This window comes from Ambystoma mexicanum, chromosome 12 (genome assembly GCF_040938575.1).
Source record: "Ambystoma mexicanum isolate Mex_15411 chromosome 12, UKY_AmexF1_1, whole genome shotgun sequence".
Classification (NCBI taxonomy): domain Eukaryota; kingdom Metazoa; phylum Chordata; class Amphibia; order Caudata; family Ambystomatidae; genus Ambystoma; species Ambystoma mexicanum.
Window position 1 is genome coordinate 102,843,535 of NC_090936.1, and position 27,002 is coordinate 102,870,536.

At 44.1% G+C, this 27,002-nt stretch overlaps 1 protein-coding gene across 1 annotated transcript in view; it reads left to right on the forward strand.

Annotated features, from left to right (window-relative positions):
• Positions 1–27,002, forward strand: part of LOC138514462 (uncharacterized) — a 791,313-nt gene that overhangs the window by 370,522 nt on the left and 393,789 nt on the right. Inside the window, exon 4 of the mRNA XM_069629962.1 lies at positions 23,867–23,993. Within this exon, the coding sequence (XP_069486063.1) occupies positions 23,867–23,993 (127 nt within the window). The remainder of the gene's footprint in view (positions 1–23,866; positions 23,994–27,002) is intronic.

Genomic DNA, 27,002 nt, shown 5'->3' on the forward strand with positions numbered 1-27,002 from the left:
TTGGAGAAACACAGATGTTTGAGTCGGACATGTGCAGGAGAGGGGCCTGTTGTGTGCCTCGTGGTGTATAGAGCATGATTGCCTGGATATTTTAGGTAACTGTGATCGTGCTTACAACTGGCGAGACAGGACAAAGCCCAGGATCTCCTTTAGCATGTACCAAAAAGCAACAACAGTCATATTACTCTCTACCAATCAGCATTTACATTTCATTTACCAGGCAGCATATTGTTCTCAGAAATGCAAGAGTAGAATTCATACATAAATAGAGAGTTACATTGAAAGTGTGCTCTGTCAAGGACCAAGGCATGATATATGATATATGATATAATGGGTTAGTTATAACGTGCTTAATACCCAGAGGTTTCTAAGCACGGACCTGGGAATCAAACCTGTGTTGCTGGTTGTTGTCTTGCTTCCAAGGCGAGCACGTTGCCGCTGAGCTATCCTCCTGATGCATCAGCAAAGTACTCACAACCATGACATGTAATAGTAGTAGTGGTGATAGAAGTGCTAGTAGTGAAAGGATTTATTGAATGCAAACAAATCGCCAGCAGAAACCAATTTCTAGTTGCTGTACGAGTAACATCACCCAGTTAAAAAATAAAACCCAATCACAAACTCAGAATCACAAAAATGTAGCCTATAATCGGGAATCCATCAAATATACCAAAGATAATTATGATGCTTTGATGAATCACAGATGATTCAACCAGAGAACCTAACCTGGGACCCTTCTCATGTGGCCAGGGAAAGGCAGACACTTTCTGATCCTAACCCTGGGGGCGGTGTTCTGCGGGAGGATCACATGAGGGGGGAAGCAGGTCAGGAAGAATGGGAAAGCCCCTTGTATATCTTTCCCCAAGACCCCAACCTCCTAATGGCCTATTGTAAAATAGAAACTGTGGAAAAAGTCAATATTGATGGTAGGAACTTCAAGTCCCACAATTCCCAAAGTAAAGGGACGAAGAAAAGGTTGCAGCCCATTAAGAATAATGACCCACACCTGAAGGAGATTGGGAGGCATAAAAGGCCCCTCAGGTGCAGGCCATTATGAAGGAGAGGAGTAGTAGCAGAAGGTGGAGTCATTTTGTAACTCCACACGACAGCAGAAGCAAATGTTAATGAAGAGCTGAGATGCCAGGGGCTATTGGGGTGTGTAAAACTAATGCCGGTCCTGAGAGGGTCTCCTATGCTCAAGTTTGCAGCTGCAGAGGTCGCGCAGCGGAAAGTGCACCATTTTGCAGTTGTCTCTACTGTCAGATGAGCACCGGTAGCAGACGAGCATCGGATAGCTCTGGGAGCCAGGAGGGCTCTGAAATTGACAGACGCGGGTCACGGGAAGCAGCGAAGAAGAGGGTACCAAGCTGCACAGGGAAACTGAAGCAGAAGTCCTGGAGGCAGCGAGGCAAATGGACATGCACACCATACCCAGTGAGTTCACTGTTACATTGTGACCCTGGAGCGCTCCATAACCACCTGCTGTCCAAGTCCAGTGATTTGAATCCCAGAAATGTGATTCATAAACTCAAAAGAAGAGGCTTTTTGAATACTGAACTAATCTAAAGCAGGTTAATTATTCTGTTGAAGACTGTGCTCATTTACAAGGGAGCAGAGCAGATGGCAGAGCTACAACTTCATAATCAAACCAGAAGGGTGTGAATATAGCATAGGTTATAGAAAAAGCCACTAGCAAGAAAGAGCAATGAACCGAGAAGAACATTAAAACTACAATTGCCAAAGGCAAAGAAGTGTGAAAGTGAAACAGAATTATTATCAGCATTTGGTTAATGACAGAGTGTGGAAACAAGATGGCAGAAGAGCGGCCCTTCTGATAAACGATATTCAGGAGGAGTGAAGTATAACCTGTATTGCATGTGGCAATCACAGATGTGTGATAAACAGCACCAGCGTGGTTCTTGGTTCCCCTGGAAGTAATTCTCATACTTGATGTTGTGAAGCAAGAGGCAATGCTAAATGATTGGAAGTGAAGTTGACTGTTATCACAAAAGTACTTGTAGTTAGTAGTTGTTTTGGCCTGGCAGGACAGTGCACCAGGTCAGAAGTCCTTGTAACAATTTGTTCTGTTCTGGTAGGAGAGTACACAAGAACAGAGAACTTTGTAGTAGTAGGTCTAGCAGGCAAGTAGACCAGGTGGAAGTCAATTGAAATACTGTGGTGTGGTTACAATTCCCAAATAAGCAGTTACAGAACCACTAATGGGTTGTTGTGGAATAATAAAGAAGCAGCCTGACGAATTAGTATCACTGAAGCAAGTGGTGTATGAACTGCTGCAGAATTATTGAAGATTTTGAAACAAGTGTTTTTTTTTTTACGAATTGGTGCAGAAATATCCTTACACAGAAATGTTTGTTGAAACTAATGACGTACAAAACTATTCTTTACTGATGGAAAGGCGTTATTTCAAGATCTTGGTTACAAGTGAAAAGAGGAACACATTGTTGAATACTTGTGAACTGTTGGTTGAATCCAAGTTGGAAGTTTGGATTATCAACGTGGAACCTTCTGTTGTGAGACAGGATTACTTTATCCTTTTGGAACTGCTGAACAAAACTCTACTGAAATCTGGGCAATGGGGGTCCACCCAGATCATAAGGAGAAGCTATTATTACGATGTGAATTTAACTGTTATATTTCTTACTTTTGGACTGCCATATTTACCTTATTGAATTGGTCTGTGTACAAGTGCCAGGGACAGAAACCTTTTGTTAGAGTGCTTCCTTTGGTTCATTTTAGGCAGGTAAATCCGCGTCGGGCTAGGAATAGTGAGGCGTTCAACTAACCTTTTGAGTTAATAAAATGGCATCTTTTGAAAAACCTACATAAAGTTGTCCGCCTCACATTTCCGACCCCTCACAGTGCCCACTGAGCAAATGTAAATATGTACTTGTTATTATGGGTTGTCCCACTGGAATTATTATACAAAACACAGGGGTATTAGTAATATATAGTCTACAGCAGAGGTTTTAAAAAACAGGTTTACTTTTTAATATAACAGTAAAAAACCCAGCAGCACTTATCCTCCTAGATATGCCAGTGGCGTTTGAAGGCGAGTACAGCGTCCTACTAAAAAACTTGGAATGCTCTCTGAATATAACTGGATCGACACTGGCGTGGTTGAATTCATATCTCAAGGATAGGCTGTAGAGGGTACAAGTAAGACGTTTTATTTCATCAAACACTCAACAATCTTGCGGACAACTGCAAGACTCTTCCTTGTCCCCCCTTCTTTTTAATGTGTACATGTATCCTTTTGTCCAGCTGATTGAGAAGATGGGTCTTGTGTGCCAGCTTCATACAGATGATACCTAACTCTTGGTTGATCTCCTTGGTACCGCTAATGATGTTAGATTAGTCGGAGAATGTTTGGGTAAGGTTCAATGTTGGATGCAGGACAATTACCTATGCCTTAATGTGGACAACACTGAAATAGTCTTGTTTGGTCTCCAAGCCGAGTCCTCATTGCCATTTGTTTGGCTGTCCTGTTTGGGAGCACAACCTACCCCTGTGGAATCAGCTAGGAATTTGGTTATTCTATTTGATAACAAGTTGGATTTCTGTAGACAAGTGGATGCAGTAGCCAAAAGTGCACACTTCAATTTGTACTCCATTGGTAGGTGCAATAGCGTACTAACGCAGGAAAAGCTTAAAGGCATTTGTTTAAGGAGTAGCGCTATCTACAGTACAATTTTGCTTAGCGGTTTATCTTTGCTTAACCAAGAAACGACTTCTCGGATTTGAGGCTGTGCAAACCCACGCAGTTCGGGTGATCGTTAATCTGAAAAAGGTAGATCATACCTTTTGTGCATGCAGGTCACTGAATTGGCCACTGATTGAGAAACAAATTCAAATGCAGGCTCTTACCCCAATCTGAAAAATAATCAGTGAATTAGCACTGATGTATCTTTCCCCTGTGGCTCAGCGCTATTTTCCTGTCCACACACATAGATCCAGCGTGAAGGAACTACTAGTGGTGGGCAGGCGCTATACAGCTCGCTATGGTGGTAGGATGTTGGGCTCCCTGGGCTGCAAACTATGGCACATACTGCCAGCATACATTAAAAACAGTTGGTCGCTACGGATGTTTAAATATAGGATTCAATAACATTTTCTTGTTACGGAAGTCCGCTAAGTTTTAATTCAGATCTCAGCACAAACTGCAGTGTTACAGCCCTGTTTTATATGTTTCTTTTTTATTATGCTACAATTTGTTTATATTGTCCTTATGGTTGCATCATATTGATAGTATAGCTTAGTAGCAACGCACTCGTCTTGGAAGCAAGACAACGCAGAGCAACACAGGTTCCAATCCCGGGTCTGCACTTAGAAAACTCTTTGTTATTAAGCACTTTATAAAGGAACAATTATAATTATTGTTTTGTTATAGCGCCTTCATACTGGCTTGCTGGTGATATGTCTTCCTTCCTTCCTTCCTTCCTTCCTTCCTTCCTTCCTTCCTTCCTTCCTTCCTTCCTTCCTTCCTTCCTTCCTTCCTTCCTTCCTTCCTTCCTTCCTTCCTTCCTTCCTTCCTTCCTTCCTTCCTTCCTTCCTTCCTTCCTTCCTTCCTTCCTTCCTTCCTTCCTTCCTTCCTTCCTTCCTTCCTCAAGTAACTGAGGGATTTTCAAATGCTAGCCTCAATAGAACAGTGGTTATCAGTAGAAGTCCCCTGGTGTACAACAATTTGTGGTCAGGTTGCATTACCCTGCATGGTTGATGCAAAGGCACTCGCAGATTCTTAGCATCCATAACCCATCTGTGATGGTCTGTGACACATGCTTGTCCTCCCTTCCTCTGCCTCCACTCTAGCACTTCACCCATCATGGTCACATTGCGAGCACAGCCGGCCATGCCACCTACCTACACTTAAAAATGTCCAATGTTCACTGTCCTTAATCTATGTATATCCACCTATGCATTGTCCTTGGTGACTGTTCCATTTACTCCCCTCCACAGCCTGGTCAGAATGTCCCTCAAACTGACCACATTGGAAGAAGCTCACTGCTTCCTGTCAAATCTGATTTCTTATCTATTGTACGTTCTTTGGTGATCAAAAGAGCATTGTTCCTCCTGTATTTCAATAAATAAATAAATAAATAAATACATGGATACATAATTGGGTTGTTTTTTATGTCCTGCTCTCTGCTGCTCCACTGCGGCCTATGTGAGCCGGTGTGCTTGATCCAGTTGCTGGCAGAAATTGTGGCTGTTTCACATAATTGTCAATTCAACTCCTATGGGCTGTTACCCACACACACATCTGTATGCAGTTTGGGGCCTGTCTTGCCCCAAAATCAGGAACTATGGCAAGTACCCAGTTGCATCTTTCTTTGTGCATTCATAGGATGGAAAAGGTGTGGCAGCATGCTGGCTCAAGATGCTTTCCTCTTTGGCTCGCAGAATGCCCAGCACATCCAGGACTTGTCATTAAAGCATTCCTTCCAGGCATCCCCTTGTGAGTGGAATGGCCAAATTGTGGTTCCTTCGATTTCCAGCATTTGCATGAAAAGCCGAGATTCGAAATTGGGTTCTTGATCGGGCGGGATCTGAAAGGGCTATACATAGGCTTTGGCCTCATTACAAGTTTGGTGGTGCAGTAAAATAGTGGTGGTAATTCCGTTACTGACAATTGTTTTGGCGATAATGGAATTACCACAATTTTTCCCGCACCACCAAATGATAGCTGGTTGCTGGAGGTAAATCCTACACTTCCCTTACAAAAATCAGCAGATTTACTGCGCAGTCATTCTGCCACGGTTAATCCACCAAAAGCTCCTGTGGCATCATATGGACTCCATAAGTGGGGAACTACACCACCATACCACCACTTGTAATCCTGTGGTAACCCCACGTGACCAAGTGGCGGTAACGTTAATTGAGTTTGGCAGTAATTCGGCAGAATTACTGCTGAATTAGCACCAAACTCGTAATGAGGCTTTACCAGCAGAATGCATTTATTTATTTATTAATAGAGCGCCAAAGCCCGAGGGCATCGGGGCACTACATTGACATGACAAGACTTAGGATATAGTTAAGACCCTCTGGCCTCTGGTGGGAAAAGTCTGTATGTATCTTGTAAAGTGGTCAGTGAGTGCTAGCATATTCTCGGTGCCTCTGCTGTACTGTTGTCTTGCTAGCACTGCATCACGTGCAATTTAGGAAGTATTCTTCTTCATCGTGTCCCTGGGAATGCCAGTAAAATCAGTGTGTGATGAATGTTTGAGTTCTGTCTGTCTCTATGGGCCCATGCTGATCCTGAAAAGCCCCAGTTGGTATAAAAGGTGGTCCTGGGTGTGGCGCTCCATGAATAGGACTCACCACTTCAAGATATGTGCCTTACACTCTTTCTGGAAGGCACACTGTTCAGCGCTCTCTCTGGTGAAGAATGTTTCTTCATTCTCTCTATCCATAGCTGTCGGGAATGCATTAATACCAGGGTCAGCCAATTTCAATTTCTTTATTTGTAAAGCGCGCCTTGCCCTCGGGCATCTGGGCGCATATTCTATGGTTACAGCAGACATAAAAGGTGGCATTGAATACATCATATAAAGGTAAGTAAAGACTCTATTTACAAAATGCACAGTATTTACAGAGGTAAGTATATACACGTCATAGGAAGTTTGGTGGCTAAGTAGCAGTGCAGAGATGGAACAGGACGTGGTGCTAGTTGTCGCTTTTCTGGAGCCACAATTTAGTATTGCGTTTGAAGGCATACGGGGAGGGTTTGGACCCGAGTGTGGGTGGCAGTGTGTTCCATAGTTTGGTTGCTAGAACAGGGAAGCTGGAGCCGCCCGCCACCCAGCCAACTGGGTCTAACAAATCTTGTCTCTAGTTCCAAAAGATCAGGAGTTTGTAGACTTATAATATTGTAGTGTATGACCTGGACCCCATCAGAGAGAAGCCCCAGCAGTCTGTTTGATCTGGAATTCTGTGTATGCCAGGTTGTGGGAAGCTCAGTATTGTATAAGTGATATTTTTTATAAGTAAAATATGGTCATCTTGACAGGGGTCAACAACAGTGTAGTTTCACCGGGGTTGACATTGCAGTTGAAAGTTGTATGTGGACAGTGCAGCAGGCCATCTATGCTTCGAGGCATCAAGCTTGGCCAACTTCAACAGATAAACGAGTGAGTCGTTTTCTGTCTGCACCGCGAACCTGACCCCACAGAGATATTCATGAAACTTCTCTGTGATGGTCCAGTTTAAGGGCAATAACTCCAGTTTGTGCACCAGATAGATTCTGCCAGATGTGCTCAGTGCTCTGCATGGAACAGCCAACGAGTCTCAGACCACTGTCGCTGTCCCGGCACAGTACACCTCGCAGTCCATCCATACTGGGATCGACGTGGAGAATGTAAGGCCGCTGCATCGAATCATGGGTCAGAACTGGTGCTTCTGTCAGAGACTTCATTAAGTATGCAAAGGCAGGCTGACCTGGTTTAGTCCATCTATTTCCTGAAGGTTCTCTCCAAACCTTTTATGAGTTCAGATCAGGGGCTACCATTTGGCAGTCTCGACATCCTTGCGCGGTGATCAATAAAATTTGGCCAGTTTGGAGAGTAGTCTGTAGATCTCAGTGAAGTTTAGCACACATTATTTTAATAGTTATTACAGTATTACAGGAAATATAGACAACTCTGGAGTGCCATGTCCCATGGCCATGACTATCTTTGCAGGATCCACTGAGGTCCTGTCTGCTGAGCCATTGGGCCTGATTTATAAAAATGTTTTCAATGGGACTTTCCCATGTTAAAAATGTTTGTAAATCAGGCCCATTGTGTCAATGTACTTGACACTAATGAGACAAAACTGGCATTTTTCAATGGCGACTTTGAGGGCTGATCAGCGTGCAATTATCTATGCACTTTTGGATGTCCATGTTCTGTTTTCGGGGGAGGCATAGGGGCTACCTGACTACTGGATGAATCAGGCTCACAGTGGGGTCATTTAAAAAGAAATGCTAATTGCATGCAGGGGACCACCGCCATCAGCATGTATTTGTTGTTTGATCCTCGGCATACACTTTTCCAGTGTTGCATGGCAGAGTGCAACATAAAAAAGTAAAACAAGTTCAAATCGCCTTTGTGGGGCTGAGGCATCCGATGGTGAGACGCGATATTCCCCCCTATTTTCTTGATCCAAGCTATTCTAATTTTTAAGATTCTCTGAGGTCCCAACTACCCCCACCCCTTTTTACACAAACACTGGGCCGAGGAAGAGGGTAACTGAGAGTAACAACATTTACTTTCACACATTGTACTGGACATGTCCCACTAATCGGTTCAGGCAAAGTCAGGCACTTGGCTCTAAGTGCATACACCTGATACCAATTAGTTCTCCTCACATGAATAAAAGGCAGAACCCAAAGACACACTCTGAGCAAGGCAGAACACAAGTACGAACCGGGCAAAGGCAAATCTATTGGAGCAGAGCGAAGGACCAAGGAGCGAGAGCAGTGTGTCGAAGACCCCAAGAGTTCCCTGCTGGAGGTCATTACTTCTGAAAGGCTGCGAAAGACATGTGGAGAAGGCCAGATCTCACAAGCGAAGACTGCATTGTGTTTCAAGGACGCCAGCACAACTCCCGGGTGAATGGTGGAGTTGGGGAGGCGAGTCCAAGCCTGTGGTACTAACCTTGACTCGTGAATTGGAAATCGCAAAATCAAGAAAGAGACACACACACACAGCCGGTGAGTTGGCAAGCAACCTGCGAGACCAGTGGGTGTTAAAGTTTGAAGTAGCAACATTATGCCGCAAGTGAAGGCTGCCCGCGTGTGGATGAGACCAGAGGAAAGGCAGACCAGTGAATGAACGTTGAAGTAAAGACAACTGTGAAATCAGCGATACTAAGTACCAGCATGGTCCAGCGAAAGCAGTGGCCCACTTGAAAGTCTCTTTGAAAGGTACATTGTTTGAAGCAATAAAGGCGAATGAACAGCAAAAGTGAAATAAAGACGATCCATTCCTAGAGAAGGGAAGAGTGAAAGTTAAATTGTGAACTTTGAGTCGAAGTGGTCCTGCAGTGGTCTGTAAAGAAAGCCATGCACATTTGAAAGTCTTCGACATCCGAAAGTGGTCCGAGCCTGACTGAGGGAGACATGAACTATAATAAGCTTGGGGAAGGGAGCCCCTCTCAGGTTTGTGTTGAACTTTGTTTGAACCCGACAGAGGGGGACCTTAGTGAACATTTTGTTTTGAAACTTTATTTTGGAAGTTAGGAAAAGAGACTTTAACATGGAATGCCAGGTGGGCATAAATCCACGTTTTGGGACTGTTTATTGTGTTGGAAACCGAGCCAGTGTGTCTTCCTGCCTACAGGAAAAGCCTTACTCTGTGAGGTCTAACGTGGGGAGGAGAGCTGGTTCAACCACATTTATTCTTTTGAACACTGATTTTCCCTTTTGCATACATTTCCCCTTTTACACTTTTTGTACAAGAGATATGGCAGGCATTGGGTTTTGTTAGCATAGGCCATTTTGATTTGACAGACTCCACTAGGACTGCGTTATTTATTATTTGATGGTCGGGAATACTCCCATCTTAGATATAGGGCAAAGTAGGAGTTTCTCCAGCACCAACAATTTCAATAAAGGTTTTACAAATTGTACCCATTGTGTCAGTGTCATACGTGTGATACCATGCCTCCCCTACAGATGGTATTTGGAAAAAGTAGGTGTATGGCACTGACTTGAACAGGAGTGTAGCATGTTGTATACCTTGTGGGGTTTACCTCCTGAGCATGTGTATAATTGTATAGCCTGCTATATTCCCTCCACCTAAAGTCAGCTTGTCATTCCTCATGATCCCTTTGAGCATACACCCTACACTAATAACGGTGATAACCTGAAAAAGGACAATGTTTCATCGTTTTTGGGCACTCAATAGTATTTCCATCCGCGGTTCTTATATACGTATAACCATATCTATACCTATGCGCAACCCCAAACATTCAACCTCTTTGCTTTGAATCAGGATGATGATCATCTGAATGGTATAGTGGTAGAGAAACAAAATGGATTCTTGGCACAAATAAGGGATAAACAGACAGTTAACTGGCCAGGCAACTGTGGATTGTACCCAGGCCAAACAATCTAAGGGTGTATACAAACTTGTTAGCTTCTTACGGTTTTTAAGGGTTGCACAGCTGTGAATGCACAGTGGCATTCACTTCAACAGGCACAAGTCTTTGAGTGCATTGCTAAGCACAGCTTGCACCCAGAAAAGGGATTCTTCACTAGTCTCTTGCTTTGTGGTAGGATTGTCTCTGCAAGGTGGCGACAACTATAGATGCAGCTTGGTAAGCGCTGGGGTGGCTCCATCTCTTCTTCTCATCTTAACCATGCACGCAGCATGTCCATCACAGAATGGCTACTTACCACTCCTGTCTGTCAGCGGACCGCCAACAGTTTCACTTTTCCAGGAGACAAGCTCACCTCTCCCGCAGCACGCCGGCGATCGTATTAATGGGCAGGTCTGAAGGGCCTGGTGCAGTTTTCCTCCAACCTCTTGAAGTAATTACTAGTTCGATGGTTTAGCTCTCCTCGCTTGTCCAGAGGTGGGTACTTCTGAAAGGCTTGTGTAAATACAGTTGCACATATCTTGCATTTAGCCAAAGCCACTGAGTGGAGGTGTGTGGATGGACTAGTGGCGGCGGCCTAGCTCTGGCCCCAGTAATAAGGATAACCCACCCTGAGAGGTTTTCTCAGTACTTCAAAGGGCCACCAAGAGGGAGAGTTTCCATTCAAATGCGTCTCTTTACGTCCTCTGTCACGTGACCTAGGGCAGCGTCCATGCAGTACAATATCAGAATGGAGCTTGTAAATCATGTCCTTTACCCCTGCAAGGGACTCATTCGTTTTTACAGTAAATAGTACAGGTTAAACGGATTACATATGTGATGCATTTCAATTTGATACATTCACATTCTACACTTCTTTTATTTTCTTCATTTTTCAATGCACAGAAGCCATCGCTTCCCCATTCTGGACCCTTACCTAGGCATTATTTATGTGCTATTGTTGTGACAAACTGGTTACATATACTAAATTCTTAGCACTGGGGAGGTAGCGTGAAGAACGTGACCTACACATTCTCAACAGTAGGGGCGTAACGTTTTTAGAAATAGGGCAAATCAAAATCCCCTAAAATCGTTCAATTCAATTAAAGAATAACACTATTTTGATCAAATTCGAAATTTAAATATATGCACCCTATCAACTTTTTCCACACTCTGTAGACAGTTATAAGATAATTAGCCATTGTGGAATGGACAACATCAGATAATAACATTAAAAGTACAGAGCAGGTCAGTAGCGGAATAATGTCATGCCTTCTTGCTATAGTCAGTGTATAGGGAGCAATGGAGCGGGCAATGGTGCACAAATTCCTCCTCATCTGAACCGCAGGGATGATCTTTATCACCAGAGCACTCCTGCGACCACTTTCTCGTTAAAGCCTATGGTGGCAACTTACCAAGGGGCAATCTTGACAACAGTGCCCTGTCACACACACAGCAAGTACTGAGGAAGAGCATTAAATGGAGCAAACGGTAGATACACACTTGCCGTCACTTTGGGTTCTTCCCTTGCTCTCCTCCACCCTGTACTATATCTCTTCAATCTAATCCTACTCAATTTGATGTGATGCATGGCATTTTGTGGAACGTTCCCCGGATCATTTTAACAGTGTTGCAAGCCTCATTTTGATAGTTGCTGATTGATTTAACTTAACCAGTGTATTTTTGTGGTTCGAGGTGACACTCTTAGGTCATTCGATAGTAAGCTAGTGATCAAAGCCTGTTTTGTAGACCATACCTTAATTCATAATTGTTTATACAACCGGTTGCCAACCCGCAAAGGCTCATTCAATTCTAAATGAGCAATGTCATATGAAGTTGACCTGGTGCCACCCTGAATTTTTCTAAAGAAATAACTGTCTATTATTTGCAGCACATGAGCATGGGCACCTGTGGTGCAGGTAGCACCATAGGTGCCCATGCTTATGGTTTAGCCTTTATACACTGACACAATATGTTTAATGGGTGTGTGATCCCCCCTCCCCACCCACCGTCTGCACAAATGTTAACCCCATCTTATCAAAATGGGGTTTACATGACAGACTATCACCAAGTTGTAGACCAAAATGATCATAAATTCTAACTTTGGTAAGGGCATCCCTCCTCCCGACTGGATTGTAATCCCTACTGGGCACCGCGTCATCAAGGGCATGACATTAGATTTGAAATAATTAACCATTGAGCCTTGTTTGGTCATAAAGAGAGTAAGAGCCCACCAGCTTTTGAAATGCCAAAGAGGTGTGTGCCATCAGTGCAGTATATTATAATAGGTTTATCAATCGGAAATCCCTATTCTTAACAGGACATCTTACTCCGCCAACAGGGAAGCAGATTGTGTATCTAAATAAGGAGTAAGATGATATCTAACTACAAAAATCACCTTGTCCCCTTAGTGCAACATCATCTACATACAAAGGTAGGGCCACTCCTCTATTACCAATGCGGTGGATGTCAGGGGAGATGTCTTCAAGGTACATAGTCAAGTCGTTAAAAAGAAGAGCCCAACACTTTTTTTAATGGTAATCAGATCTGTGAGTCCCCCAACCCTCCTATATATTGCAGATGCCTGGTTACCTGCATATAACCAATAAATGGATGAAGGAGGGAATTCCAAATTCCCATCCCCCTCAAAGTGGACCAAAGAATATACCGATCAGCATGGCCAAAGACGGAGACAGGTTCATGAAGTCTAAATGGACCTGTTCGACCTGTGCCAAAACATACCTATCGGGAACCAAATATAGGTTCAAACATTACAACTCTGTGCTTGGGCCCTTCCTTACACCAAACTGGATGTACCCTTGGATCCTCTCAAATTCGAGCCAATCCGTTAGCCTTGCGTAGAGGAATTTGCCAAACAACTTTGCTAAACTATCTGAGAGGCTAATGTATGATAAGATCTAGGGCAACTTCTTTCACCCTTTTTGAAAAGGGGCACATAATTGCCTATTTTCAGCTATCTGGCATTTTCCACATCTTGAAATAGAATTATTATAGTAGTCACTATAGGGTCCCTACATTCGGAGGTGCTTTTAATCACAGTTACATGAACCCCATGTGGTGCAGGACTCCTTTTAGATAGGGGGGAGTCTGATAAGGGAAAAGTTGGATGAGAGCTGCATATCTTGCAGAGCTTCATAAAGAGATGATACAGCAGTGAAAACGTGATTATGGACACGTCTGGTACAAGACCTGCCCGGAGCACCGGCCCCTGCAGGCATTCTCATAGTCTGGCGGTCCAGAAAGGGTGCCGGTACGCTGCTACCCATACCCTTGTTTCCAGGCTGCCAGACTTCTAATGAGGCCCACTAATGCCTCCTATGCAACATGTCCACTTTTCAGGAATTAAGTTAAACATAACTGAATAATATCATGCTAAAAACTAATGATGATGTACGTTGCTTAAACCACCTACTTGCTTTTGAAAGGGCAGTTAATATTCAACAGTTTTCAATGGGTACCATTGACTTTAATAGCATCATAGCTAATAATCAGAGGTAGTATATTAATAATCCAATGGTCTGCTACACCCTAAACTGAGCTAAGCAGGATGGGGATTATTTCAAGCATGGAGCCCCTATTATAAAATACATTGCCATTTGTCTGTTCAGTCATATCTGGTGACAGTGTATCAGTACCCTCAAAAATGGGAGATAAACTGGTATACAGATAAAGCAGCTTCACTCCTTAAAATGTTGCTGTGATATATGTTATGTTATGTTATTGGTCATTGTATAGTGCCTTTCACCATTGGTATGATCTCAGTGCGCTGACCGTAGGCCAGGTCAGTGGAGAAAGTAGGGTGGTAAGTAGTGCGGGTATGCACTCAGTATGTGTGCAGCTAGACCTCATTTTGTGGTGGGTAGCTGCATTCTAATGCTAGGTGTAGTGTGGAGGTTGTGTGAGACCAGTAGTATGTGTGCAGCTAGACCTCATTTTGTGGTGGGTAGCTGCATTCTAATGCTAGGTGTAGTGTGGAGGTTGTGTGAGACCAGTAGTATGTGTGCAGCTAGACCTCATTTTGTGGTGGGTAGCTGCATTCTAATGCTAGGTTTAGTGTGGAGGTTGTGTGAGACCAGTAGTATGTGTGCAGCTAGACCTCATTTTGTGGTGGGTAGCTGCATTCTAATGCTAGGTGTAGTTTGGAGGTTGTCTGAGACCAGTAGTATGTGTGCAGCTAGGCCGAATTGTTTTGGGAAGCTGAATTCTAGCGGAGGTGGTGCTAGTTTACAGGATTATGTGTGCAGCTAGGCCTAAATTAATCATGGGGGATAGCTGCATTCTATTGTTTTTTGGTGCAGAGGAGAGAGTCGGCATATTGGTAGGTATTACATTCCTGTGTCTGCTGAATCAACTTTTACTCCCTATTATAGAGGTTTGTTGTTTTAGTTTTCCAGGAACCTCTCGGTCTAGTGTGGACTCAGTTCTGTTTCAGCAAGCATGGCTGCACCTCTCTCTGGCTTAACAATGTAACCAATGTTGAGTTTGGCTGTTTTCCAAACCTGCTGTTCCCTATGCTCCGGAGTGTTGAGTGTTTAGGTCTAGGCATGGCAGGGGCTGCAAAGGGTAGTAGCCATTCTAGTGGCAACATTCCTGGTGCTTTACTGGGCAAAGTAATTGCAGATCTGCAGTCCGCCATCCCTATGTCTACCCAAGCGGGCAGTTACTGTTACTCGACTCAATCACCTCTGTGCCATGTTCTGGTTAGAGTTTGTGCACTTGCTCTCCTTTGTCCTCCTTGTACTTCTTGCCAGAATAAGAGTTTGTCACATACCGGCATAAAAGCATTTATTAATTTATTGGTGTTTCAAAGAATACTACTTTACAATCCAAGTTGTTTTAAAGCACGAGAGGCAAAAGATTGACGGAAAGAATCAGTGAGACATTTAAAGCTAAAACGAATGGGTGCATTGCGTACCTTAACCAAGGGAGAGCAGAACAGAGGAGTGTGTAGATGCAGTTAGAGATGTGAGAAATGTGAAGGGATGTTCAGAGCTGAGCCAAAGGGCTTCATTCTGGATTCTCACTAAAGTAGATTAGTACCCGGCGAGGGACAATCAGATTGTTACAAATGATCTGATTGACCCTCGCCGGGTCCTTACCTGCCTGACAAGGCTCCGATTGCTGCCGCATCCTTTGGGTTCATTCCGGCTAGCCACCATGGAAAGGGAGAAGGGACTATGTGTAGTCCCTTCTCCCTTTCCATGGCAGCCATTTCCTTTGTTTACTTTTTGGTTTCTATCTTTTCAATGGCCATCATGGAAAGGGAGAAGGGGCTACGTGAACTCTTCTCCCGTTTCATGGCGGCCATCTTCTCTGTTTACTTTTTTTTTTTTTACTTGATTTTAATCGAAAAGCTTTTAACGATTTTTACAAGAACCTTTCTTCTTCAGATGCGCCTATGCGCTCTCATACTGTGTTTGCGGAGATAAAAGTCTCGAGTTAAAGTCATCTGAACCATCTGTCTCAGGATTATGATACCTCTTAACTGTTTGCAGAGATAGAAGGAGGGGTTAGAGATGTCGATGTCCCCACCTCCTCTGATGTTGATATGTAAGTCAGTGCGTTGGGAATCATTTCGAAAGCTAGATCTATCAATTTCACCGCTGCGATGGTCCATCTTGTTGTCTCTCCTGAGATTAACCTATTCCACACCGCCTCTTCGTCTAGCGTAATCGCCCCTTGCAAACAGGATTGTAGGTATTTATCTCTGTTTATCCTTGTTTTCGGGCATTTTAGGACTAGGTGTTTCAGTGTTTCCACTTCCTCTTTGTCTTTACATAAACGACAACTGTTGTCCATCTTCGGTGTTCGAATTGCTAAGATTTGGTGGGTCATCGGGAGGTTTAATCTAGCTTTCATAAATGTTCCTCGCATCTTTTTATTTGGGAATTTTGTGCAGTAATTCAGTGGCACTTTCACTTTATTGAAAGTCAGAGGGAGGTGGGTGAGTAGCTTATTCGCCCTCGCGGTATCCATAGTCCGAATCCAATCCATGAGTTCGATTTTTGTTTTTACTCGATCTGGATTTGTTTTTAGATCTTCTTCTGAGCATGATATTTCACTCAGAGTTTCTTGGATTGTTGTCGCCCAGTTGTTGAGTGCCTTACAGGTACCGTTTTTGAGTTCTTCTGCGATCACAGCGTATATTGGTAGCGAGTCAGCCATTGTGATTTTTCTGTACAGTCTCATCTTGCTCTGTTCAACTGAAGATGCCAGTGAGACCAGGCCTAGTTCCCTTCTAATTGCCGGCATGGAGGTCGATTTGGGTAGACCTAGTACTGACTTCCACACGTGGCCTTCCAGTTTTTGCCATATCGATTTCGGTATGTTGAAGGAGGCTTCCATACCATAAATTATAGATGGAACTACCTTTGCCTTGTAAAACTTTATCGCTGGGACAATGGAAAATTTCCCAAATTTTTTGTCGACCAGTCTTGTTTGAGCTGTAAGTCTTTTAACTTTGTCCCATAGCTGGTCTTGCAATGCTTTGTCAACAGATGATCCATCCATGGTCACCCCTAGATATTTAAACTTGTCGACTACTTCCAGCTTTGAATCCTCCAAGTGCCAATTCTGCTGCTTTGACCTTTTCTTTAAGTTTTTTTCAAAAACCAGCACTTAAGTTTTTGTTACGTTGATTTCCAAATTATTTGTTGTCATGTAGCTTGCCAGGTTATTCAGTTTTCGTTGCAGCCCAATAGGGGTTTGGTCGATGATAATGGCATCGTCTGTATATAGCAGTCGCAGGATGGTACTGTTGCCAATTTTTGGTGGGAAAGCTCTTATTTTTTCCTCCTCGTTCTGATAGTCCCCCAGAAAAGCGATGAATAGGGCTGGGGCTAATGGACAGCCCTGTTTAACACCTCGCTGTACTGCAATCTCTTCCGACAAGATGCCTTGTTTGCTCAGTTTCACTGTGATCTTTGTGTTGTCGTGTAACGCTTTTATCGGGCCCATGATGGACATTGGGCATTTCCAATTGCTCAATTTTGACCATAGTTTTTCTCAGTCGATTTTATCGAATGCTTTCGATAAGTCTACAAAGGCCAGGTAGACTCTAGGAGCTCCTTCTCTTAGTTTCGCTTTCAGAATGTGTAGCATCAGAATATTTATTGTCGTGCTTCCATTTTTCTGAAATCCTGTCTGGAAGGTGTCGAAGCAGGGTGCGCTTTTTGCCCAAATTCTAAAGTGGTCCAGCAGCTGCGTTGCGTAGATTTTGCCCACTATGTCTAACAAGGCTATGGGCCTGTAACTTTCCGGATCGTCTCTTCCACCTTTTTTATAAACTGGCACAATTATGGCCTTTAGCCATGTTTCTGGGACCATTTTTGTTTGGGCGCAGTATGTGAAGATTTAGCTTATTATCACTTCCCATGCGTTCGGTGACTGCTTCAGATCCACATTCGTCAGGCCATCAGGGCCGGGGGCCCTCGATGATTTCAAATTTTTGATGGTCCTTTCAATCTCGGCGACCTTAGCCACGTCCACCTAAGAGGCTGTCGGGTCAACTTTTTCTTTGATTCCTTGTGTATTGGGGAGCTCAAATTGGGCCGTTAGGTATGTTTTCCAACTTGTCTCAGAAACCACGTTTACCAATTCTGGTGGTTTGGACGGGTTTACTGCTTTGATTATTGTCCAAAAGTCGCTTGATTTCTTTGAGCCGAGGCTTTTCAACATGCTTTCGACATCTTGTTGGTACAGCCGTAGTCTATGTTGCTTTATCCACTGTTTATACCTCTTAGCCTCTAAACGCCATTTTTCCCAGGCTTCCTGATGATCTCTTTTTTTTGCGATTTTTCTTAATCTCCTCACCACTTTTCTTTTTTCAACCACCAGTTTATCATAGGCATGAGTTGAACTTGGCTTTTTCCTCGGCTGACTCCCAGCTGGTTTTCTGTATGGCACTAATAACAGTAAGTAATTTGGTCGGTTTACAGGCGCTTGTAACTTTGCTGCGTCTGGAAGTATGTATTTTGCTGTTATCCTTTTAACATCTTCTTCCGACAGGCGGACGCTCGATTGTTGATTGTTTACTTCAAGGTTATGCTTGTATGTGTGGTTCTGTATTTGTATTCCTCGCCATTTGCATGTCAGGAGATTATGGTCGCTGTGCATGGTTCTATGGACTTTGTACTCCTGAATCATGGGTAAGAATTCAGTTGACACAAAAATATAATCCAAGGTTGCTTTGCAGTTCAAGTTCTCCCAAGTTGGAATGTTCTTTTGCTTCGGGAATAATGCTGCAATATTGTGAAGGTTTCTTGGTTTGGTCAAAGCCCCCCATGCAATACCTCTCTCACGGGTCGCACCTTGAGACTTTTCCAACTTCGTTTCTTTGTTCCCCTCACTACAATCCGCATTTCGATCTCCGCACACAATGATGTCAGCGTTCTCATAATTTGTGGCGAGCGAGTCTATTACGTCCGCCATTTTTGCGCAGTAAGTTTTGGTTGTCATTTTCTGCGGATTCCAGTATGTATTTATTATGATGATTTGGTTACTATACACCTTCTTCTTCAATTCTGATTGGTCGGTCCATGCGGTCAGCGTGACTAACATCTCGTAAGATTCATGTAGCTTTGTCGGTGTTGCCAAGCCTACTCCCATTTTTGTTGCTGTCAACAAGCCTGAGGACGGGCGGCCTAACATGCCCTTGCTTGCCGGTGATATTTCTACTACAAAGCCGTCCAGGCAGGGTTTTTCTTGTAACCAGGTCTCTTGTAAACATATAATGTCTAGTGAACCTAAGTCAACGTCACCAGGTCTGGTTAAATGAGCGTACCCCCTTGTGTTCCATGACCCCAGGACGAAACATTTCTTACTTTCATCTTGCTCTACGTTACTTTGTTCGGTCAACGTAGATGCCACTGACAACTTTGATGGCTAGTTCTCTGTTTTGAGATTTAATGCTGCTTTTAGTCATGCCAGTGGACCTGTGCCTGCTGACGTGTCCCTTGTTTGCACCGGGGGTGGTTTGTATGCCCTTTCGATTCTGTTGTGGCGCGGGGTTCTCTCTGGGCTGTGTTGCCTATTGAAGCGTCGGACTTCTGCTCTTGGTCGTGGGTTGTAATTGTCTGGGACCATATCCTGGTGTTCATTCCTTGGTTGCGTATTATATTTGTTTTTTTCGTCCCTATACCGTCTTTGGTTGTATTTTTGGTCATCTATTCGTACATAATCCCTCTCTGAGTCGTTAACTTATCCTCTAGGTCTTTGCCGATTCTGTTGGCTCGGTAGCACTCTTCTGTTCGTGATGTAAAGTGGTATTGTCTGTCTCCTTTATAATTATACTGATGGTCTTTCTTTTCTCTTGGTGTATCTCTCTTTATTTCTGTCAGCCCAAACCCGTTTTGGTCCATTTCTCTAACTGCGTTATCATCCGTATGTTGCAGAATTGTTTCTTTAACATGGATGTACGCCTTTGCGATCTTTCCTCTGTAATATGGTTCCACTAACGTAATGTCTTCTGTTTTTATCTTTTTCAGCGAATTCATTTTGCTCATTAATTTCAAGATTGTCTTCCTGTTCAGAATCATATAGCCTCTTTTTGGGTCAAGTTGTTCAACTTTGAATATGCGTCCCTGCTTTTCTACTTTGGGAGTATCTGTTCTTCGATAATCATCTGAGCTTTTAGGGACCTCTTTTCGCTGTGGTAGAATCTGCCGACTTGTTCTTTGCTCTCTTGGGGACTTAAGTTTGTCTTCCCTTTTCTTTTTTTGTTCCTCTGCTACTGGTCTCCTTTGGCTCTCAATTGCATCTTGGCTTCCTTTAGTTGTTTGGGCTTTTGGGCTTTCTATGTTCTCTATTTCTTTCTCTGATTCTTTCTGTTTTTTCATTTGTTGGTCTATATTCACCTCAATCACTGAGTTGTTAGAGGCGGTCTCCCAATGCTGGGACAAATTCATCAGGTTTGTATCACTCATGAAGTCTTCTACCGTACGTGGAGAGCTCCTCGTTTTATCTCTTTTTGTCAATCTCGGAGTGTTTTCTAGAGTTTCCTTGTTTTTCTTTCCTTTTTTTTCTTTTAGCTTTGATGGTTCCTGCTGCTTCACCTTCTCTCCCGGTATAAGTTTCTGAAGCTTGTCGTTGTTAGTTAGTTTTAATACCAACGGGACCTTTCTCTGAGGTTGATTAAGCAGTCCTGATTTGATTGGGTATAACTGTGGGGGTTTAGGGCTTTCCTCGTTCGCTTCCTTTAGCTCTTGCTCTTTTTCAGGGCTATCGACGATTTCACCATTCTGTCTTTCTGACTGGGTCCTTATGGTTCTCAAGTCCTCATGGTCTCTCCCCCTTTGTAAGTGCTCAATTTGTTTTTTTAAGTCCTCAAGTTCTTTTTCCCAGCCTTTCTGATGTACATTGTTCCTTTCTTCTAAAGCTGTAATGTAGCCTTCTATGTGAGTGATTTTTGTAGACATAGAGGCCAAGATTGATGTATTGTCTTGTATTCCTTCTTTAATTGCTTCGTACAATTTGCAATATGGGGCTAATGCAATCGTTATAGCCGACATAATTGTTAATAAGTCAGTTTTTTTGCTTGGGGACTCCTTTTGCGTCGATGTAGCTATTTCACTTAACCGTCTGTTTTTCGGCGATTTCAGTGTGCTTGCTATTTTTCCCGGAGCTGCCATTGCTTCCATGAACAAGCTATCGCTCAACCTAGTTCTGTGTGGCTCTTCCTCTGTCACTGAGCGTTTGGGTTGTTCTTTCAGGTCTTCTTTTTGATGGTTCAATCCGTAAAAGTCTCTTACTTTCTCTGGGGTGCCTAATAGCTGGCCTGAATTCAGATGGACTTTTGTCCAGTCTTGACGAGAGGCATTTTGCCGGGAATCTTTTGGTTTCATCATCTGTTTTTGCCAATCGGGGCCTTCATCCGAGGATTTCGGATGCAGGTTGGTTAAAAGCTTCGTCTGATTCTGTCGGTGCTTCTCTCGGGCCAGCTCCTGTCTTAGATGTTCATCATCGGTTCTTAATGTATTCTCACCCCCTTCTGGGGCCGACCTCCTGATGTTCTTTCAAAGTGCTTATCCTCCGACTTTCTTCTCTTTCCTCTATTTGGCACCGGATTGCTTTAGCCGCATTTCTTTTTTCCAACAGGAGCTGTGACAGACCTGCGGCAGAAGGGCCTTCTTATACCACATTTATTCCGGAGGTCTGTTGTCTGTTCACTGCGGAATTCTCCTCGATCGCTTCTAACATTTCAGCGTCCGACAGTTCGTTTTCCGAGTCTAATTTGCGATTCTGTTGGTTGAAAAAGAATGCTTTCAATGTGCCTCACAAAGATGCTGGCGGCGGCCCTTTTTGTGTTCCTTCATTTTTTTTTGTGGTTTCGTTTTTCTCCTACCATTTACACTTTTCCTAGTTGCATGCAACCTTTTTCTTGGGTATTTTTAGATGTTTTCGTTAAACTGATCTTTTCTTGGTTTTTTCTTTGTGTTGTTATTTTGTTAGCAGTTTTCCTTTTTTTCTGTTTTAGTGCTGACGCCTTTCTCTCCGATTCCGAGTCCGAATCTGATGTTACAATTTCACTTTCTCTCGTACTTTCATCTATTCCGCTCTCTTTAGTATCGTGTCTGTTGAGGTTATTGATTGTCTCCTGGTTTTTCTCCTTAAGACCTTTGTCTTCTTCTATGGCACTTTCATTTCTGCCTGGCTCCACAGCAGATTTTGCGGACACTGGGTCCATGTGGACAATTGCTCGTGCAACCGTTTCAGAATTCTTCCTTTGTAGATGTTCGGGATCGTTTCCTCCGTCCCTTTCTTGGGATACTTTGTCCCTCTCCGCGGCTGCCCTTTCCTGCTCCAATGTCAGGCTATTTGTGGGTTCCGCTGTCGACACCGCTTGGTTTTGCTTTTCGGGGCTGCCTGTCAGCCCTCGGCATTTCTCGCGGCCATTCTCCTCCTCGCTCTCCGTCCGCGTTGGACTCCTCCCAGCCCGCCCTGGGCCAGGCAAGCCTGCAGTTCCTCCACCGCGGCTCTCCAACTGTTCTGATGCACTCGTCTCCTCCCGGTCCTCGGCACTGCAGCGTGCCCGCTGAGGGTCCGTCAGTGGCTGCCCTTCGGCTGCCATTGCCGGAAACCCACTCGCCTTAACGGCGGTGTGCGGGGCGCTGCTCACCTCGGGTCCTGGTAAGTCCTTTTTTTTTAAACCGCTTTGGTCTACTTGCGGCTCTTGTATTTCTAGTGCAACTTGGGTGGCTTCCGCTTGTATTTGCCCTGGGGGGGCTGCCGTCTTACATGCCTCTTCCCTGAGCTCGCTGTTCGTGCTCTTCCTACGAGTTCTTAAGGGCTTGAGGCTCTTTATTCACTTCATGGGCACATTCTTCGCTGGTGGACGTCTTTGTTTTCAGCCTCTTGACTGGTCATTTAACGCTCCTTAGACAACGCCTGCTGTGGTCAGCGTCTGAATCTGCTACCGCCTCTTCCAGTCTTTCATTTCTGCCGTTTTTTCGCCCTTGGTGCGGTGGGGGTTTCTCAGATTTCTGAGTTGAGTCCATTCTCCCTCTGCTCCCGCGGACTCCCGCGGACTCCAGCAGACTCAACTCTCCTCACCAACTCCGCTCACCGCTCCACTCTGGGTATGGGTTTTTAAGCCCTCCCACACGCTGTAGTAGACAGGGGAGAGAGACTGCGAGCACGACTCCAGCAGACTCAACTCTCCTCACCAACTCTGCTTACTTTTTAAAAATCTTTGAAATGGCCGCCATGGAAAGGGAGAACGGACTTTGTTCCCGTTGCATGTTAGTTTTTTTGGTTGTGAAACGCAGGAGCACCTCGAAAAAAGTTGCCATTAGAATGCTGGTTTCACAGGCCAGAGTACTATTGGCAATAAGTGCCACGCTGGGGGGACATTACTGCTTCAGGTAATGCTCTGGGGTCTGTGTTAAGGCCCTTTCTGTGCTCGGGCCTGTAACTAATTGTTCCCAGGGCATTACCTGTAGCGGTATGCCCCCCCAGTTCGGGGCGTATTGCTTAAGTAGAAGAGTGGAGGAGGTAGAGGCAGGATGTGGAAGTGGGAAATGTTAACAGTGGGCCACAGCTAAGACCAACTACCACATTATGAATCTTTACTAAGGGGGAGCTGAAGGGAGGAAGGATTAAAGGCACACAGAGAAGGGGGAAGATCAGGTGTCTTGCACAGCTGAGCCACATTGGTGCATTTCATGTCCCCTGCTACCACATGCCCTAAAGGGCACTGCATCTCCTCTGCAACCTGTGCCTTCTCCTGTCCGATTCCTGTCCTTGATTTGACAGATCTTCACATGGAAAATTACTTAAGTATGTTGTTCTTAACGTAATTTTAAAATCTTCTAAGAAAACCCTACCATGTTTTTTTCAGGCAAGGGCAAACTTACTATTTTGTACACTCCATTTGTACTGTAAACCATTTCCTCTCGCTGCGATTCTTTCTCTGCATAGCTGAAGGTGAGACACAAACTGTGCAGCCATTGTTCTGATTGTTTGTTCGTGAAGTGTGTGATGTGACAGACAGCGAGGTTGATTCCGAGAAAGCACATTTTATATGTAGAGGTGTCATCCACTTTAAACACCTGCCAAGATTGCCAGAGAGTGATGTCACAATGTCTCTAAGCTGGAAAGGGGGCGTGCGATTGGTGCACAGTGTTTTTATTGCCTTGTGTTGTCTGCCATCTGTCAAAGGGTTCACATTTGCAAGGTGCACACTGACTACGTGTCTTGTATGCTGACATATGAAGAAAATAAAAGTGCTTATCCACTTACCGATACCCACACAAAGCCTTTGTGTCACCCGCAGGTTTCTGTAGCAGGACAGTTTGAACATGTTGCCCACATGAATGTATTTGACGACCAAACAGCACCTTTTAAGATTCCAATAAAGCTGTTCCGCGTGACATCCCTTTCCGGAGACGCTGACTACTCGGGTAAGGCACGAAATGCACGACTGGCGGCGCCATTTTATTTCCATGTCCTCTCTGTGATGTTATAAGTCTAGATCATTTAAATCTCAAATGCTTCTTGTTACCTGTAATATTGGTCTCTGCTTACGTTAGTTGATTTAATGTAGACAGCCATTGCTTTGCGGGTCAACATGACAGTTCAAGGGCACACGAATATGAAGGATTTACGACCCAAGTGGGAGCATAATGTCAGGTTGAGTCGCAACTGCCTCATGCACTCGCCCTTTCCCGCGCCTTAGTGTCCTTTCCCCTCATCTTCCCCCCTTTGATCAGCCCTGGGATTGATGTATTCTTATGCTCTGCAGTAAACTGTTGCTAAGGGATCAGGCGCGCGTGCTCCTGTTATATTAGAGGGGCCAAGCAATCTGCAAATTGCATATTCAGCCAACCAGCCCATTTCATCAAGCTGCAGTAAATTATAACCGCACAAGTATATCATTTTGTAGCAGAAGAATACAAAACAGTTGGAACTCGCTAACCTTCATAGCCGGGCAGAATAACACAGGAAACGCCACGTTTTTCAATGTGCTGTAAAAATGAACATTTTCAGTTAAACTGAGTTGAATGGGAAATGAATTTATACAAGACACTAATGTTATTTTTTCAAACGAAAACACAATTGTTTTTGAAAAAAAGAAGCCTCCTCGTCTGCTTGTCCTGGAAACAGAAACTGAAGTTGGGCGAGAGAGAATTTTTAGCAAGCACATCTGGGCCTGCATGATGGCACAGGGGATGTAACACCGCTGTACCATCTACCACTCAACACAAAATGGAGGATTCGTCCTGTATTTCGTTTAAGGGAAAAGGCCATTTGTGAAAAGGACATTGGGCCTCATTACGACCCAGGCGGACTTCGCGGTGCTAAATGCACCGCGAAGCATGGCGGAAAGCCGCCGATAGCGCCATGGGGGTTGGCGGATTTACCGCCCCATTCCGACCTCGGCGGAGCGGTAAATCCCCAATCCCCATTCTGCCCTTCCCCATTCCCATTTTTGCCCCATAGGGTATAATGGGAGTGGGGAAGGAGTTAATTACGCCACCGTAAAATACGGTGGCGTAATTAACAACGAGGTCCCGTAGCGCCATGGTTTTCTCCGGCTGGTAAAACCAGGCGGAGAAAACCTCCATGGCGCTACGGGAACTCGTAGTATGGCGGAGAGGTACGCCATGCACTACGCTGGCGTAATACCCTCTCCGCCAGGGTCCTAATGAGGCCCATTGTCAATAAAGGGCATTGCCACGTTGGGTTTCATTTTCCCTTTATGTAAGGTTTGTAGAAGTGGTCTTTAAAGTGTGAACAAGAAGGGTGTTTCTCTCAACATATCAATCGGATCTATGTGATTTTACCGAATTAAAAAATAAAGAATGACATTTTAACTAAACAAAAACACAAGCATATCAAATTTATTTTCTTTCTTCCATTTCCCCATGTTTAAACCCCCGTCCCAATCCCCTCCCCACCAGATTTAACCCATTATCCCACCCCCACATACAATTATTTTTATTCAGTATTTTTTTGTTTCGTTAAAATTTAATTCTTTATTTTCTATTCATTAACATCACTAGATACCATATCAATCATGTACACCTGTGCGTTGGATATATTTATTGGATATTTGTAAGGCGACTATATAACAAACTGTGTTTCAAGGCGCCACAATGTACACAGTGGGGAGCAGCTGGATCGATTGAAGGCAAAACAATGTTTTGGAAAGCATTCCTTGTGCAGTGGGGCGATTTTCTGTTGTGTGGAACCTCTGGCTCTGCAGGGGTTTTGGATCACAACGTCCATCATCCCTAATCATTGACTAGGCTGGGTAGGACTGATGGGAGCTGTAGTCCAAAACATCTGGTGAACCAAAGGTTGCAGACCCCAGATCTAGGGAAACCTCTCGGGTTAGTTAAAAACAATTTAAAGGGCACTGGTGAATGATTTCTGCATGACAATTAGATGTGCTAATAAGCCTCACTTTCAAAAAGTGTTCTGTTACTTAAAAGGTGAGGCTAGTGGTTGCACGCCAGATGGGCCTGCCAGAACAGAACTATAATTTTTTTGTAATCATATTTTTATAACACGATTAATACCGAAGAGGTTTCTAAGCGTGGACCCGGGAACCTGTGTTGCTCTGCATCATCTTGCTTCCAAGACAAGCGCATTGCCACTGAGCTATACTACCTGTTGGAGCTCATAGGGGAGCTCATTTAGATAAAAGCCTTAATTTGACGACGGGGTTCTGGTATGTTTAAAATCAGACGTAGCCAGGTTCCTGCCACCAAATTGCAGGGTGAAAATGTAAAGGGCAAAGGTAGCGTACAAGCATGCACACTGCCTTTTGCCTTTTCCAATTGCACTCAGCACTGAACAGTGAGTAAACGTTGCCTGGCAAGCTGGCGTTTACTTTACTTTTCATTATGAGCACTACTTGCAGGTGGAATTTAAATGAAACCTTTCCCGACATGCAATCATGTCAGGAAGGGTTTCATTTCAATTATGAGCAACGCTTGCCATGTGAGCATAGCAAGCAGCACTCACAATAAAAAGTGAAGGCATGGCAGGGAGTATGTTCAATATATCCCTAAGCGATCTGTCTGCTTTATGCTGGTGCCTAAAGCTGGTGGACCCCATAATGATCTCCAAAATTTGCACCAACATGAAAATCCATTTGTATCCGTGGCTCATTTTCATGTATTTGTATGGCAGAGAGGAAAGGAGTGGCAGAAACAAGTTGCGTTCCACCCCTCCTCTGCGCCATACAAATGCAATAAAATGAGCTGTGGCATTAATGCCTTACTCAAGACATTTATGCCTTGCATTCGCGTTACAACTTGGTCCAACAGGTACTTCTATGTATGCATTCTGCGAATTCGCTCTTCTGAACCCTGAACACTGGAAAGCTGTACCTCTAACTGTCGCTCTTCTGCTTCTTTCCACATTTCTGGCACTCGTCTGAAAAAACGCTTTCTATCTTTACT